This window comes from Apteryx mantelli, chromosome 3 (assembly GCF_036417845.1).
Source record: "Apteryx mantelli isolate bAptMan1 chromosome 3, bAptMan1.hap1, whole genome shotgun sequence".
NCBI classification, from domain to species: domain Eukaryota; kingdom Metazoa; phylum Chordata; class Aves; order Apterygiformes; family Apterygidae; genus Apteryx; species Apteryx mantelli.
The window spans coordinates 39,697,806-39,711,881 of NC_089980.1; the positions used below are offsets into that span (position 1 = coordinate 39,697,806).

Genomic DNA, 14,076 nt, shown 5'->3' on the forward strand with positions numbered 1-14,076 from the left:
ATACAAAATACTCAAACCCTGATCATCCTGATCTAAGAATCTCTTCTTGCTGATACTGCATCAAGCCTGGGAACCTTTTCTTTCTTACTGAAGCAAAGTTCTGAGTAAAATTAAATGATACCATGTAATACATATGAAAAGATGCCAGTCTTGGTATGCAACTCTTGCTCTGTTCTGTTCCTGCTTTGCTGCTGTCCCATGCCTCTACAGCTGCACACTGAAAATTGTAGCAACCTCCTGCCCAGATTTAATGCCTACCTAGTTTTAAGCCCGTCTTGTGCTTGATGTGCTGCTAATACAGCCATGTATGCACTAAAAGGATTTTCCGGAAACGTTCCTGGGAAGAATGACAAACTCCAGGATTTCAGTGTGGGCCAGAAGACATAAGAGAGGACTCAAGAGCTGCTATTGACAGCAAACTGTATTGCACTGAAGTAAAGTTAAAGATACTTCATTCGGTCATATAAAAGGGCCAGTCTGCATCTGTAGGACAGTGATGACAGTATTTCAGGCTGTGGAGATCATGGACAAGTTTGGTACATATTTTGTGTGAAAAGGTCCACTTGTTCAAGAGTATAATAGCACAATAATTTTATTTTTTTCTACTAATGTATTGGTTCTTAGTTGTAATAATCATTTCTGTCCTCACTTACTTGTGTTGACTATCTATTCTGGGATTAGCACCTCATCCTGCTAAACTGAGCAGAGATGTATTAATTGATTTAAAGAGGAGTAGAGTTCTGCCTTTTTTTTTCCTACAGTTATATTTATCAGCATCATGTAAATCTGCATCTTTAGCTGATTTTCCTGACACTTTTGTGGCAGTGTTGGTTTTGTAGCCGCCACTTCCATCTTTCTTTCCTCTTCTTTGAGTATCCTTTGGACTCACTGGACAACTCCAATCTAATTTAGTGGAGCCACTGAGCTTTCAAAGGATTTGAAAGAGTTTCCATGATTTTCAGCAAATTAAGTGAAAACAAATAATGGAGTAGAGATAGGTGCCTATTAATGCTGCCAAGCTGTAGAATTAATTTAATTCTTGCTAGCCATCAGAGAGTCCACTGAGCCTCTTCACCTCCCAACACAGCTGGTGAGTTGGCCAAGCTTTGCTGATTTCCCTGTTCCTGGAATGCCTTGTTTCAGATGCTTGAAAAATCATTGTTTCAGTGATTTCTGCGGCTCTTCCAGTCTAACAGAAGTGGGTGGCTCCTGTCACTCACGTTTGCCTCAAGTGAGTAACAGAATGAGGGGGAAGCTCTAACCCTTCTTAATGCATTTTCAGTGATAAGAACATCAAATCTTTTTTTTTCTCTCTGCTGCAATTCATATAGGGTCATTTAGTATTTTATTGGTTTGTGGTTCAACAGAAATCATTAGCAGACAGGGTTGATAATCCCTGGTCCTAGAGAGCTTATTAAGCATGTTTTGGGGGGGTTTCTAAGCTTGAGTCTGTGAATGCAGGTAGAAAATTAATTCTTCACTGAAATGGTGGTGAAACTAAATCAAGTTCAGAAAACCACTGTTTAATGTGTGCTTATTAATGTGTATGAAGTCACTTATAATCTTTTTGTAATAAAATGCAGAGATTTAAGAATATACTTAAGCATTTTTACTCATAAAATAACATTCCTTTGTCCAAAACACTATGGGCCCAGTTCAGAAAGAGGTTTTATTTCTGTAGCACAACACAGTGTTAGATCTGATCAGATAATATCAGCCACAAGAAGCAGGTTCCATCATATCTCCTAAGATAAGCAGGTCTCACCAGGTCAGTGCTCAGATGTTCAAAATTCAGATTGCTGGGAGGGGGGAGGATCAACTAGCTGTCATGTTTCCTGCACAAGAGGTAGTAAGTCACTATTCTTTCTCACTATCAGAGATACTGTGAGCCCTCTTTCAGATGAGGTATAAAATTGGAGTCATATCACTTTTAGTCCTTAAAAGTGCCATGGCAGTGGTGCTGCTCTTCGTCAAAAGCAGAATGGTTGCCGTCACTGCCTGCCTTAATGCCGTTTCAGCGCGGCCGGGAATCAGGCAACCACTGTGGGAAGCTGCTGTGCAGTTGCTCTGCCTCCTCCTCTCTTGTAGCATTGACACATGCTGAAAACACGTTGTTTGGATAATGTAGAGAAAAAAAATAGCTTCTGAAACCAAATAAAGTTTCTATGTGCCTCGGTGGACAGCTATGGTTTTGAGGGGTTTCTGCACTGGAGCCCTCCCTCTGTGCCATTGCTGCTCATGGCTGTATCAGAGTCTTGTAATAGTTAGGTGCTCTTTTCTTTTCTAATACCCTAGCTCCTTCAGTCATTTGAAATTTGAAATTGAGAAATCAGTGTTTTATCTAGAAAAAAACTTTGAAAACATAAAAATAATGTGTCTCAAATTCTCAGAAACTATAGGGTAAGTAAACAGAACCCCACCCATTTAATTACTGCATTTTTAATGATGCATTTGTCAGCCAAGCTAAAGATGTTTCTGTTTTTCTTCATGATTTTTTGAACGTTCAAAGTTGGATAATAGCAGCAGTCTGTTTCTTTTGTATACTTTTGTATACCTTGCAGATCTCTTTCTTTTCTCAGGTTCTCTGCTAGGAGACAGCCACAGCCCTTCATCCTGAGCCCTCATGCTGCAACTATGTATTTGTTCATGCTGTTGGCCTACAGAGTATTCACAATGCAAGAACATTAAAGTAGCAGTGCCAGATAGTAGCAGAAATGCGGCCAGACCTGTTTCCTCTTAGTAGATGGGGCCTTGCAAAATAGTCATAGCTTCAGGAAGAAATTGCATAAGCTACTAAGGAGGGTTTCTCAAATAAATGTTTCTGCTGAGAAGAGGCACTTGTTATGAACTCTTTGCCTTTTGTCTAGTTAATCCATTCACTTTTGTGCCCTATGGCTTATTTTATCTTACTTGATCAATTGGTTAGTTAGAGACTTGCTGGAGTATATCCTTCAGGTTGCTCCATATTTGTCCTGTTAATAGGCTGGGTGATTTACATCTGTGCTGCCAAAGAGAAAGGGAGTTGGTTCTAAATCTAAGACAGGGAAGAGTTTTATTTCCTTCTTCAGTCTTAAAGGCAGATTTTTAGAAATACTAGGCTTTTAAATCTAAGCAAATACCTTTGTTTTTTGTTTCAGAAGTGCTTGGAATTCAAAGTTCTACAGGAAGTGCTATGATTGTCAGTCCATAGGTTTTAGGTACATCAGTGTTGGGACGGTTTTTCAAAAGTACTCGTCTGAACTTTTTTGCCCCTACCACTTTCACAAATCTCAAGGATATTTTTCTGGAAAAGAGCTCATTATGAAATAATTGCCCCTGGTAGGGTTTGAGGAATTTACCATCCTATTATTTTAGCTTCGGAAAGGAAATAAAGCTTTTCAAAAATATATTCTGTATGAAAAACTGAAAACAATGTATACTGTATTTGTTCTCAGTCCAGAGCTTATTTGCCCTGAATATCTAATGGTTAAAGTATGAGTATAGTTGCATTTCTCTTGCACATAACTATAGTTCTGAATTTGAATTTTACTTTCTGTAACTATTCACTTACCTCTTTTTGCTCTAGTGACTGTTCCTGGAACAAACTCATTGTATGAAACTGTGAAAATACTATGGGAGGACAGGGGGAAAAGGAAGAATATAGACATAGTTAAAATGTAATGCATTTGAAAATTCATGTGGGATTTCATTCTTATTTTGCAATATTTGCCCAGATGACTAGGAAAAAACATAATGTCCCAAGCTGTGTCCCATAGACTTTATGCAGTTGGAAGTATATGGATCACATGCACTTTACTTGCAATCTTTATGTACAGAGTAAATATTACAAAGGATTTAAATGCAAACAACATAATCATATATATGTGTGTGTTTATTAAATCCATATTCCTTTCCTTTTAATGGAATTTTGTAGAAACAGGATATGGGGGTTTTTTTGCTCATACTTAGAAAGTACTTGGTTTACAAGTGTCAGAGAGGTCTTAAACTTTTATAGACCATTTTTTTTGCTACAATAGGTAACATCTATAAAATTCTTACAAAGAATTCTTACCATTTTAGAGTTGTGAGAAAGAAAACTATTTGTTTTAGTGCCTCAGGAGAGCTGATGAAAAAAAATCTTAGTATGTATATTTTATATGAAAATTTATCTATACTGAAAGAAGGCATATGTCCCAATGGAATACATGAATGTACTTACTTCATGATGTATCACTTTATGATTTTATCATTTTACTCTGCAAGTCAAATAGCTGTTCTGTTTCTGGTAATTGCCTTAATCTTAGACATGTCTAGGATGGACACAAAGACAGTTTTTGTAGTGGCAGTGCACCTCAATTAAGTATCACTCAGGTACCTATTAGATTTCGTGAAACAAGGAGAAAAGACAGACAGCCAAAAAAGTATAAAGAATATTTGTTCCAATTCTGAAATACACTGCTAACGTGGAATACAAGAACACTGCAGAGCTCAGGGGAATGACCTGAGGATGGCACGTTTTCCCCTGTTGACTTGAGTTTTTCACATGTAAGTGGTTACAGCTAGTCGCTGTCATCAGTGCCCTAAAGAAAATGGGTGGGCCTTCCCAGTTCTGTCTCTAGTTAATATGTTTTATCCCAACAAAACATGCACAATTGCACCTTGCTGAGCTGACTCAGCTGAAAGACCAGTGTGCTTTAGCCTTCACTGGGGAAATCCTGGTATCGTTTAAATTAATAAGAATTCTGAGATTATTTCTTTGGAGCCAGAATTTCACACTTTGCCATGATTGCTCTGGGTCACGTGCAGCTGCATTGGGAAATTTGGTCTGCCAATGTTGAACTCAAGGATTTTGGACTGAGATCTGTTGTGAGGTATGCATCTAATTTTAAAGCCAAGCATAGCCAGATGTAGAGAAATAGATAAATTAGAGTTGAAACAGTAGGCTATATTGTGGGGAAATCAATTCTCCATGTGCCTCTCAAATGAGATACCATTATATTCAAACATAACAGGAAACAGCCATACCGCCTACTATGCTAAATCCTTCTTTAAACTATTCCTAATCTCAGCTTCCTGCTTTATCATCATCCTGCTATTCCTTCACCTGTCAGAGACCAGTGAGTCTCTGCAAACTCATTTACAGTACTTGCTTCTGTGGCCTCTCCTGAACTCATTTATGGTACTTGCTCCTGTAGCTTCTCTCATACGTCTGTTATTCTTTGTGTGAAGTAGCTCCTTTTTCATTTCAATCATTCCAGAAAATTTTGCCTATCTGGGGGGAGGACGGGAGGAGGGAGAGCACCTTTTGTTTTAATGTGCTATTTTACCATTCACCTTATTTGTACTTCTCTTCTCAGAAAACCAAAAGGGATGTAAATAACTTTGATCAAGACTTTACACGAGAAGAACCAGTATTAACGCTAGTGGATGAGACAATTATAAAACAAATCAATCAAGAAGAATTTAAAGGGTTCTCTTATTTTGGAGAAGAGCTACTGCCATAGACAACATTAGGCTGACAGATGAATGATGCTGCAAGAAGTGATTCTGAAGAGATCGTCAAATTACTGAGACTCAGTAGATCAAGAACTACTTCTCTTACCCTGAGCCCATATCCCCAATTAAAGTATATATTTATTGTTTTTTCCTTTAATCTTCTGACCTGAAAGCACTCTTAATTTCTGTCTCACAAAGCAATGCAAAACAATTTTGTATCAGAAATTGTAGATGTAACACACTGCCGTACATTTGCAACTTTTCTTTTGTTCATAAGATCTCCCCAAAGGACAAAATTTCATCTTTTTCATGGAAAACAGAACCATGCTATTAAAAGTGATTTAGCAGATCATGTTATTTAATTGTCATACGTATTTAAACTGAGAAGGCGAGAACTGTTTCTCCTGCACTGGTGGTTATGGTGAGATCTGTACTCAAATATGGAACACATAAGTAATATATTGCCTTCTGGTAAGTGAAGAAGTCTGCTTTCTTGGAGGTGGGATTATTGATTATGAATGTTTTATTGGGTGGGGGTACAAACATAAAGTGAAACTGTCCAGAAAAAGAAGCACAGCTAATTAAGGCTTTTGATGAAGTTCCTTTTAAAATTCATGGAAAACTTTTAGGAATAAGAAACACAAAGGTAATTGAAATTCTATTTACAGTAGGAAATTAGATACTATGCGGATAGCTATTAAAGGGCTAAAGAATAAAAAGCCTGTAATAGTTTAACACTGCTATACATAGACATTTTACAGTTTTTCAGGCAACTGGGTGCACTATCCATGCTACAAAATTTAATATCCATTCAAATGAACCATTAATGTGATGGCAAGGTTGCAAATGTTTACAATTAATTTTATATAAAATTAATTATAAACATTATAAATCTGCCTTTTTCCATTGTAACTAAGTTGATAAATAATTTCTTAATTATTTATATTTATTTTCTCAGCAGTGTGTTACTTTTGCACACTTTTACAAAACCATAATACTACTGTGGTTGTTGTTTTTTATGCTTAAAATCTAATGAGAAATCTGCTTTTAGAAGACAAAATAAGGCTACACGTGCATTATGTGGAAGTGTGTTAAAATACTGAAGATCAAACATTTGCAAACTGACATTATTGAAAGTTGTAAATTGATTTTCTTTGTGTATTAATTGAAATGGTAACTCATGTGGACAATATTACTAATGTGAAGTTACCTCCTGTAGATATGCTAACAGTGTTATGTACTTATATTTCCAGGAGTACCCTGTGGTTTTTTTGTGTACATGTATTGCTGAGGTCATTTTATTATATATTTTACTGGACTGAGTGAGCGGTCATTGGAATCCATTTTAAATGTCATACATGGATTTCCAGCTGCACAAAAATATATATACTTCTGATTGGCAAAGTGGCACTAAAGAAGCTTTTTTGCCTTTTGTACAGGTGAGATTTTGTATATAGTGTTTGCTGCAAGGCCTGTGGAATTCATTGAATATAGAGGTATCAACTGCTGCATGTTCAGGCATACTATTAAAATGTTAGTCTATGAAAGAATAATTATAATAATGTCCATGTGCAATACTCTTGTATGTGTATTGGTTCCAGTTACTGTCAAAGAGATGAGGTTTTTGTTATAAAAAGATGTAGACATATTAAGCTATACTAAATCTCTTGTATAGTTCTCTTCAACTCTATTATGATATGATAGAGCTAGGAAAGAGAAAGGAATGTTTCAAATTGTGGGGGCAAAGTGCGAGTCATTGGCTTTGAGAGAGACTCTTGGCCGCAAGCAGACGAGTCGGTTTGTGTCAGTTTTGTGTCTGGCTGCTCCTAGCCTTTGTTACTGATGACAACGTTCAGTTCCATTTTGTTTTGTTTTTAAAACTCAGGTGTAATTATTATATATATTCTTATGATGATTTCAAAATATTAAATATTATGATCTATCAATTAATGTGTTGTCTGGCCTACAGGTGTAATAATGGATCAAGCCTTTAGTTTAATTTAATTTATCTTCAGTAATCTTTTGTACTGGGAAAGACTAGCTTCTGGGGCTGAGTTCCAGCACAGAAACATCTTAATGATCGCATCATCTCAGTGTTTAAATTTCTTTCTCTTTTAGAAATATATTGTAGAACTGCCCATCAGTTTGTGTGTCACTACTGGCTCTGTTTATTTCTCTTCACAGTTAGCTTTTGACATCCAGGCAAGAACTGATCACAAAGCTAAAGCGCTCTTTTCCGTAGGTGAGTAGACTGGCTAGGAAGACAAGTTATTGGATAGTGCACTACTCTTTGTTTAATGAGAGGCCTTTGTATTAAAACCATGAGCACTTCTTTTGAAGGAATAAAAGCATCCCGCAAAGCTTTTGTAAGTAAGCTCCGTAGTCTATATTCCCATTTCTAACATGAAGATAATTAGCAAACATTTGTATTTCAAGAGGCCTCAGCACCTGCATTGTTTGGTGGGATGCTAAAAGAAAAGTCAAGGAGATAAAAACTCTTGCATGGGCAGATATTTCTTCGATATAAATAGTTAGATCCTCTGCATTGGGTTTACATCAGAAGGTTTGTCTGTTACCTTGAGCATTTTTTAAAGATAACTCTTAAAAATGGACATTCTGTTACATTTCTGCCTGTTCTGTAAAATCTTTCCTGTTCCTTCTTTGTAAAATGAGTGCAAAATGCCAAAAAGATTATTAATAATAATAACTGTTATTATAAAGTTTCCATTGTTTCTTGTTTTTCCTCCCAAATAGACTTTATAAAACAAAAAAAACAGAAACACGTTTTTCTCCATAGACTGAAAAATAATTCTCTCCAAAAAAGGCTTACAAATTACCTCTTTTTAAATTATGTGCAGAATAGCTCTGGCTAAATATAAAATGTATTCAGTGGGGGGGTAGTTTTTTTTTATTGTGAGGATTTATTTGTACAGAATTTTTTTTCTTATGGATGTAATTTGAATCTCTTGCCATTCATTAGTGTTATTTCATCGTAAACATTATTACTGTGCCAAATGTACTGTATTCAAAAGGATGTGAATGTGTATTGTTTCAGAACCTAATAAATACAATGATGTTAAATCTTATTTTTTCCCCAAAGTTTTCATGAGTATTTCCTAATGAGGAAGAAACAAAGATGGAGGATGAATATTTTTCCTGTTACATGTCATAGAAAATACCGTGAGCTTGTCTTTTAGGAGTGGACATTTTGCAGTGGAAGGATTTGCTCATCCTGTGAAGTACTAAACACCCGAAGAGAAACACAGGTGACAGTGACTGAACTCCATTTAACTTGGGCAATGTCACATTTACCTCAGATATGCCAAGCAGGTGAGTTTACAGACTTTTTTTTATTTACCCTCTACATAATGGTTACTGAGTCCCTGGATTCGGACTGATCCTAGCATTCTGCTTAGTTGCATTGTTAAAACTTACTTCAGTAAGGCATTTCATGTATAAATATATGAGACTGCTTTAGGCTTTAACTGGATTACATAGCGGGATTAATATTATGCATAAGTTCAATTAATTTAAGTGGGGTCATACACTTATTAAATTATTTAACTTAATCTTTCAATATGACATTGTGTGAAGTATTTCAAAGTGAGGAGGATACAGAAGGTCATGTTCCAGTTTGAACCTTACATACTTTCATTTTTCATGGTCTAAAATTCTTAAGTTCTACTTCAGTAGATCAGCATACTGTTCTCTGGTAGTGACTCTGGCTCAAAACTACTAGGTATACTACCTAGCTTTAAAAAAAGCATTCCTTAAATTACAAAGAAGAGTGTTTTCTTTTACTGACTGCAGCTTTTGCATAATCCTCCATTTTTTTCCTTCACACTGACTCTTCTCAAATTCACTCGGTACCTACGAGCAGATCCTAAATCCTGTGTTGAGAGCATTAGCATAAATTTGTCACACGGATTTTGCCAGTTAAACAACTGTGTAACATCTTGATTTTCTGGGTACGTTTGGCAAAATCTAAAGCATACAAAGAACTTAACTGTCATCCTGCGGACATTAAATATCATTGGTCTCCAAATACTTTAATTCACATCATGTTTTCTCTTAATGCTGTACTAAAGTCTCACAGGTTTCCAAAACATAAGTGATGCGTATTGAGAAGAGTTTTCATCTGTCATGGTGGACTGTAAGATTTGGAGAGACAAGAGTCTTTTGAACAGGAATGAGTCTCAGTCCGATTCACTGCACGTTGTAAATGCGGTACTAAAAGTTCAGAGAGAATCTCTGTATGTATCCATCTGCTTCTGTGGCCTGCCATTTTAGATCACCTCACAGTCAAAAATGTCTTTAGCCTACTAATAGTCTAGTCAGGTACATGAGTAAATTAGCATGATAAGCATCTAAACAAACTGGTGAAAATCAGAATAAGTATTCAATGGGGAACTGAAGCATTGAATAGGTTGACAGCTCACAGAAACTCCAAAAATTCAGTTTGGGTCTTCATCTGTTCTGTTTGAGCAAAAAAAAATTGAATTAAGAACATGTGTCCATACTCTGTTGCTGCAAGCGAGTGCATGGCCATGCTCTTAAACCTACAAGAATGCTGATGGAGAAAATTTTGGTTCTTCTTGTTCTGTAGTAAAGACTAAACCACATATTTATGGGGTGAGTGGATGGGATCAGGCACACAGATCCCAAAATTGTCTGATACAAAAGCAGGTGGAATTTTTCAGCTGCCTGCCTTTATTCGGTGAGGACCCTTGTACTCACATTAGTCCCTCCAGGGTCACTCCAGTGTAGATGCATAGGGATTGAGGTGGGAGTGTAAAATAAATCAGTCACAAATCTAGTCTCTTAGGTTCAGCTTTTTTGTTGTGTTTTGAGCTCAAATGAAAGACCAGTCTGTTTACTTAAAAATAAAGGCTTATTTTTTATCCTTTTTTTTTCTTTTTTAACAATTTCTGGTTACAATTTTAAGCCAAGACTGTTTTTGCTTAGTAAAAATGTTAGGATGAATAGAAATGATTCAAGCCCTGTGTCAAATCATTGATGCAAAGACTCCTCCAAACAAATGCAAGAGGTACAAGGTGTGGCACATGCAGTGTGGGGATAGCAGAACATTTTCAAGGCTGTACCCAGAAGCTTGAACAGTTCTTAATAAAACCATATCTCTACTAGAACATCTTTTAGTTGTCTGGTAACTTTACATTTAACTTCCCATTGTTCTTGCTTAACTTTTAGATGCAAAAACTCTTGAGGTCCTTATGTCCAACATGCAGCTAGCATCTACTAAAGGGCAAGTTTGGCTTATGCAGCAGGAGCGTGGTGCTTTTTACCGTTGTGTTTAGGCTTTTAAACTCTTTCTGGATCGCAGGGAGGAAGCCAGGATGTCAGCTATGTATTAGTGTAACAGATCCAGTCTACCTTCTAACTTTTACAGATCATATTTTACAGTCATACAGTGAAGTGGACACCATTATACTGTAAAAACCAAGGATTTTAGCTATTCCTGTGATTCTCTGCTGGTTTCAAAACCAGTATGATAATCTGCTGAAGGCAGATCCTACCTTTTTAATTCATGCATTGATTTTATGCTCAAAATTTGACAACAGGTAAGAGAAATCTTTTTATGATGCTAAGTTAATTCATTGTGATATTTATATTACACAGTCATAGTTCTTGTTTGGTAATTACTAGAACGAAGTCATAATACTGTCCACTACTAGTTTGAGGTAGCATCGATCTCTCCTCGAGCTTCTATAGCTACAAACAGGGGCTAAGAGCTCTCTCTCAGTAATAAATGAATACATGGGACTCCTAATGCCCATTACCATTCATGTCCCTAATCTGATCAACACAATAAAACTAGGTTATATGACAGTCTTATCTTGGGGCAATCTTGTCACCTTTTGCAACCTCTGAATATCACAGACCCAAAACCCCAAAGTTGTAGGAGATGCAGTATATGCAGGACAGACTTCTTCTTGAAAATAACTCTAGTTGAAGAAAAGAAGCAATCACTGAGCCCTGGCCTACCAAATGAAAATTTTCTATTCAGTCAGACTTCGGAAGATGAAGGAGCAGATCTGAGGTGAACATGGAGAATCCCGGGCATGAAGAGAAAACAGTGAGAATGAATTAGATCACAGTGGATCTCTTTTAGAAACAAGAAGGCAAAACTTTTAATCTGAGAGACATAAGATATTCGTATCATCAAAAGAAGGGATGAGCAGCCATATGGGTGCAAACCAAATATCCCTTGGGTCAAATATCCTATTCTTGACAATGGTCGGTAGCTTAACCAGTAATGTTCATCAATTACAAATCAAAAGGTGTTGGTTGTGATTGTAGCTACTGAAGCAGTATAACCAATAGGAAATACTCATGAAAAAATACAAGAACAAGGAAGTGTAAGATGGTATTCTTCTTGCCTGCAGCAGTTTGTGACTCCATGTCTTCATAAAGCAGATGGTGGTGTCTTTATTATATTTAATATCTCTGAATTAGTTTTCTTTTGACTAATCAGTTTTTGAACCATGTAAACTTCTGGCATGCAACACATTCTGTAGGAAAGAGTTCCACAGCTGAACTACTCATTGTGTAAGAAATTGTCTCCTTTTGTTTATTTTGACCAGCGATCGTATAATTCCATTTTGTGCTGCCTGAGTCTTTTTCTTCGGAAGAAAATAAACAGTCACTCACTATTCACGTTTCTCGTGCCACTCAGAAATTTATAGATCCCTGACACATTCTTCCTCAGCCAGTTCTTTTTCAGACAGAAGACATGTCTGTACATGTCTGTAAAAAGGCTTCATACAGGAGCATTCCATGGTTTTGGTCATCTCTGTGAACCTTGTCTGAATCTTTTCTGGTTCTACAGTATCCCTTTCAAAGACAGGGGCACTAGAATTACATGCAGCGTTTCATACGTGAATGCAACATGGATTATTATAATGACTGGCGTGTTCTGTTTTGTTTTCTATTACATTCTTACATCTTTTTTTTTTTTAATCTAAGTTTGTTCTCAATTATTTTATAGTCCTTCCCTGATTAGTGTCATTTGTAAATCTAATATGCACTCTCTCTATTAGATTCCACAGTCATAATAAAAACAGCTTCTGTCCAGGACATAATGAAAATAGGTTAAATAGAAATTTAACCAGTGCAAAAACCTCCCTCAGTGCAGGTTTCCATTTTAGCAGTAAACCTTGATGGTTACCCTCTCAATTTGGTTTTCCAACTGCTTTTATACCCTATATTTAACTATCCTTAGACAGTCTTTCCCTATCTTGCATATTAGAATGTTGTGTGCAACAAAAATCTTCACAAAATCAATATATAGGACATGCTCTATTATCCTCCAATCCATGGGGGCTGTTACTCTGTTCTTGCATATCCCTTCTTTTGGCATGTTAGCCACAATGAAGGGGAGAAAGATAAAGGTTTTCGTAGCAGTTTGGAAAAATGCATATATTGCCAAAATAATTTCCACTCCATCTTTCCTTTTACCTCATCACGGCCATGGAAGCAGGAGATAAGAGCAGCAGCCTGAGGCGGAACACAAGCTACCACTGTAAATATTGTGAAATGCTTGCACAAGATTCTGTCCAAAATTTGGAAAAGCATTAAAGAACTTTTAGGTTTGTACACATATGTTTAATACTTGGAAAAAAAAACAACGGTTAGGGAGAAAGTCAGTGACCTGGAGTCTATTGCTGATTTGAGAACTGCATTAAGAACTGAGTTGAGCACTGCTTACACTTGTCATCTCCATCCAGTACTACCAATTTGATCTAGTGTCTTATGTACCACAGGAGGCAGCATGAAGATAAAACAATGCTAGTTACAGGAGCAATGCTATACTGATGCTCCTCTGGGCCAATGTACATTCTCACTTCTCTAAGCCTAGTAAGACGAAATGTTACCCAAACATGCCATTTTTGTGTGTTGTTGTGAGTAGGTAAGACTTTTAGAATTGTGGTAAGATGTTGCCTTTACGGAAATAAAGTTATTGTTGAGCTGATTCCCTAAAAAGGACCATTTTATCCATATCTACCCACAAGACTATGCTGTTACTAAGTTTTAATTTAAGTGAAAAAATAGGAAAATTCAACCGTCATTGATTTCATTTTTGTTTGTTTTCCACTCTAGTTATTCTGTATATCCATAGTTAGTATGTGATGTAATGCCCTTGTAAATGAGTCTGTTTCTCTTAAGGATTATGTAAAAGTTAGGAGATCACAAATATGTCCTCATGCCATCTTTTGCACGGACACTGAAGTAATCAAGCCTTGGTGATCCTCCATCTGAGACCTACACTAGATAGAATTATACATTATGACAGAGCCAGTCTTAACTAATTGCTGGTTACCAAAAGGGGAAGGTCTTGTTTGTATTAGCTTCCCTACCTGCTCCGAGCCATGCATTTTTGCTACTGGCCTCACACTCCTCTGGTACTCACTGACCCCCTCTGTGGACTGATTCAACTCACTAATCCAACAGACAAAACCAGAATTCTTTTCTGTAAATGGATTTTGGTTAGAAAATTCAGTTGGCTCAGCAAAGAGTCTGATGAGCCCCAGATCTGCGACAAGGGAGGGGTTATGATCAAGCATCCAGGACTGGTGCAAGCTG

The 14,076-nt window shown here is 36.8% G+C and overlaps 1 protein-coding gene across 1 annotated transcript in view; it reads left to right on the forward strand.

Annotated features, from left to right (window-relative positions):
• The window catches only part of PRKCE (protein kinase C epsilon), a 301,961-nt gene extending 293,400 nt beyond the window's left edge, over positions 1 to 8,561 (forward strand). The window contains exon 15 of the mRNA XM_013943872.2: positions 5,337 to 8,561. Coding sequence (XP_013799326.1) covers positions 5,337 to 5,483 — 147 coding nt within the window. The 3' untranslated portion in view covers positions 5,484 to 8,561. The remainder of the gene's footprint in view (positions 1 to 5,336) is intronic.
• Positions 8,562 to 14,076: the final 5,515 nt, after the last annotated feature.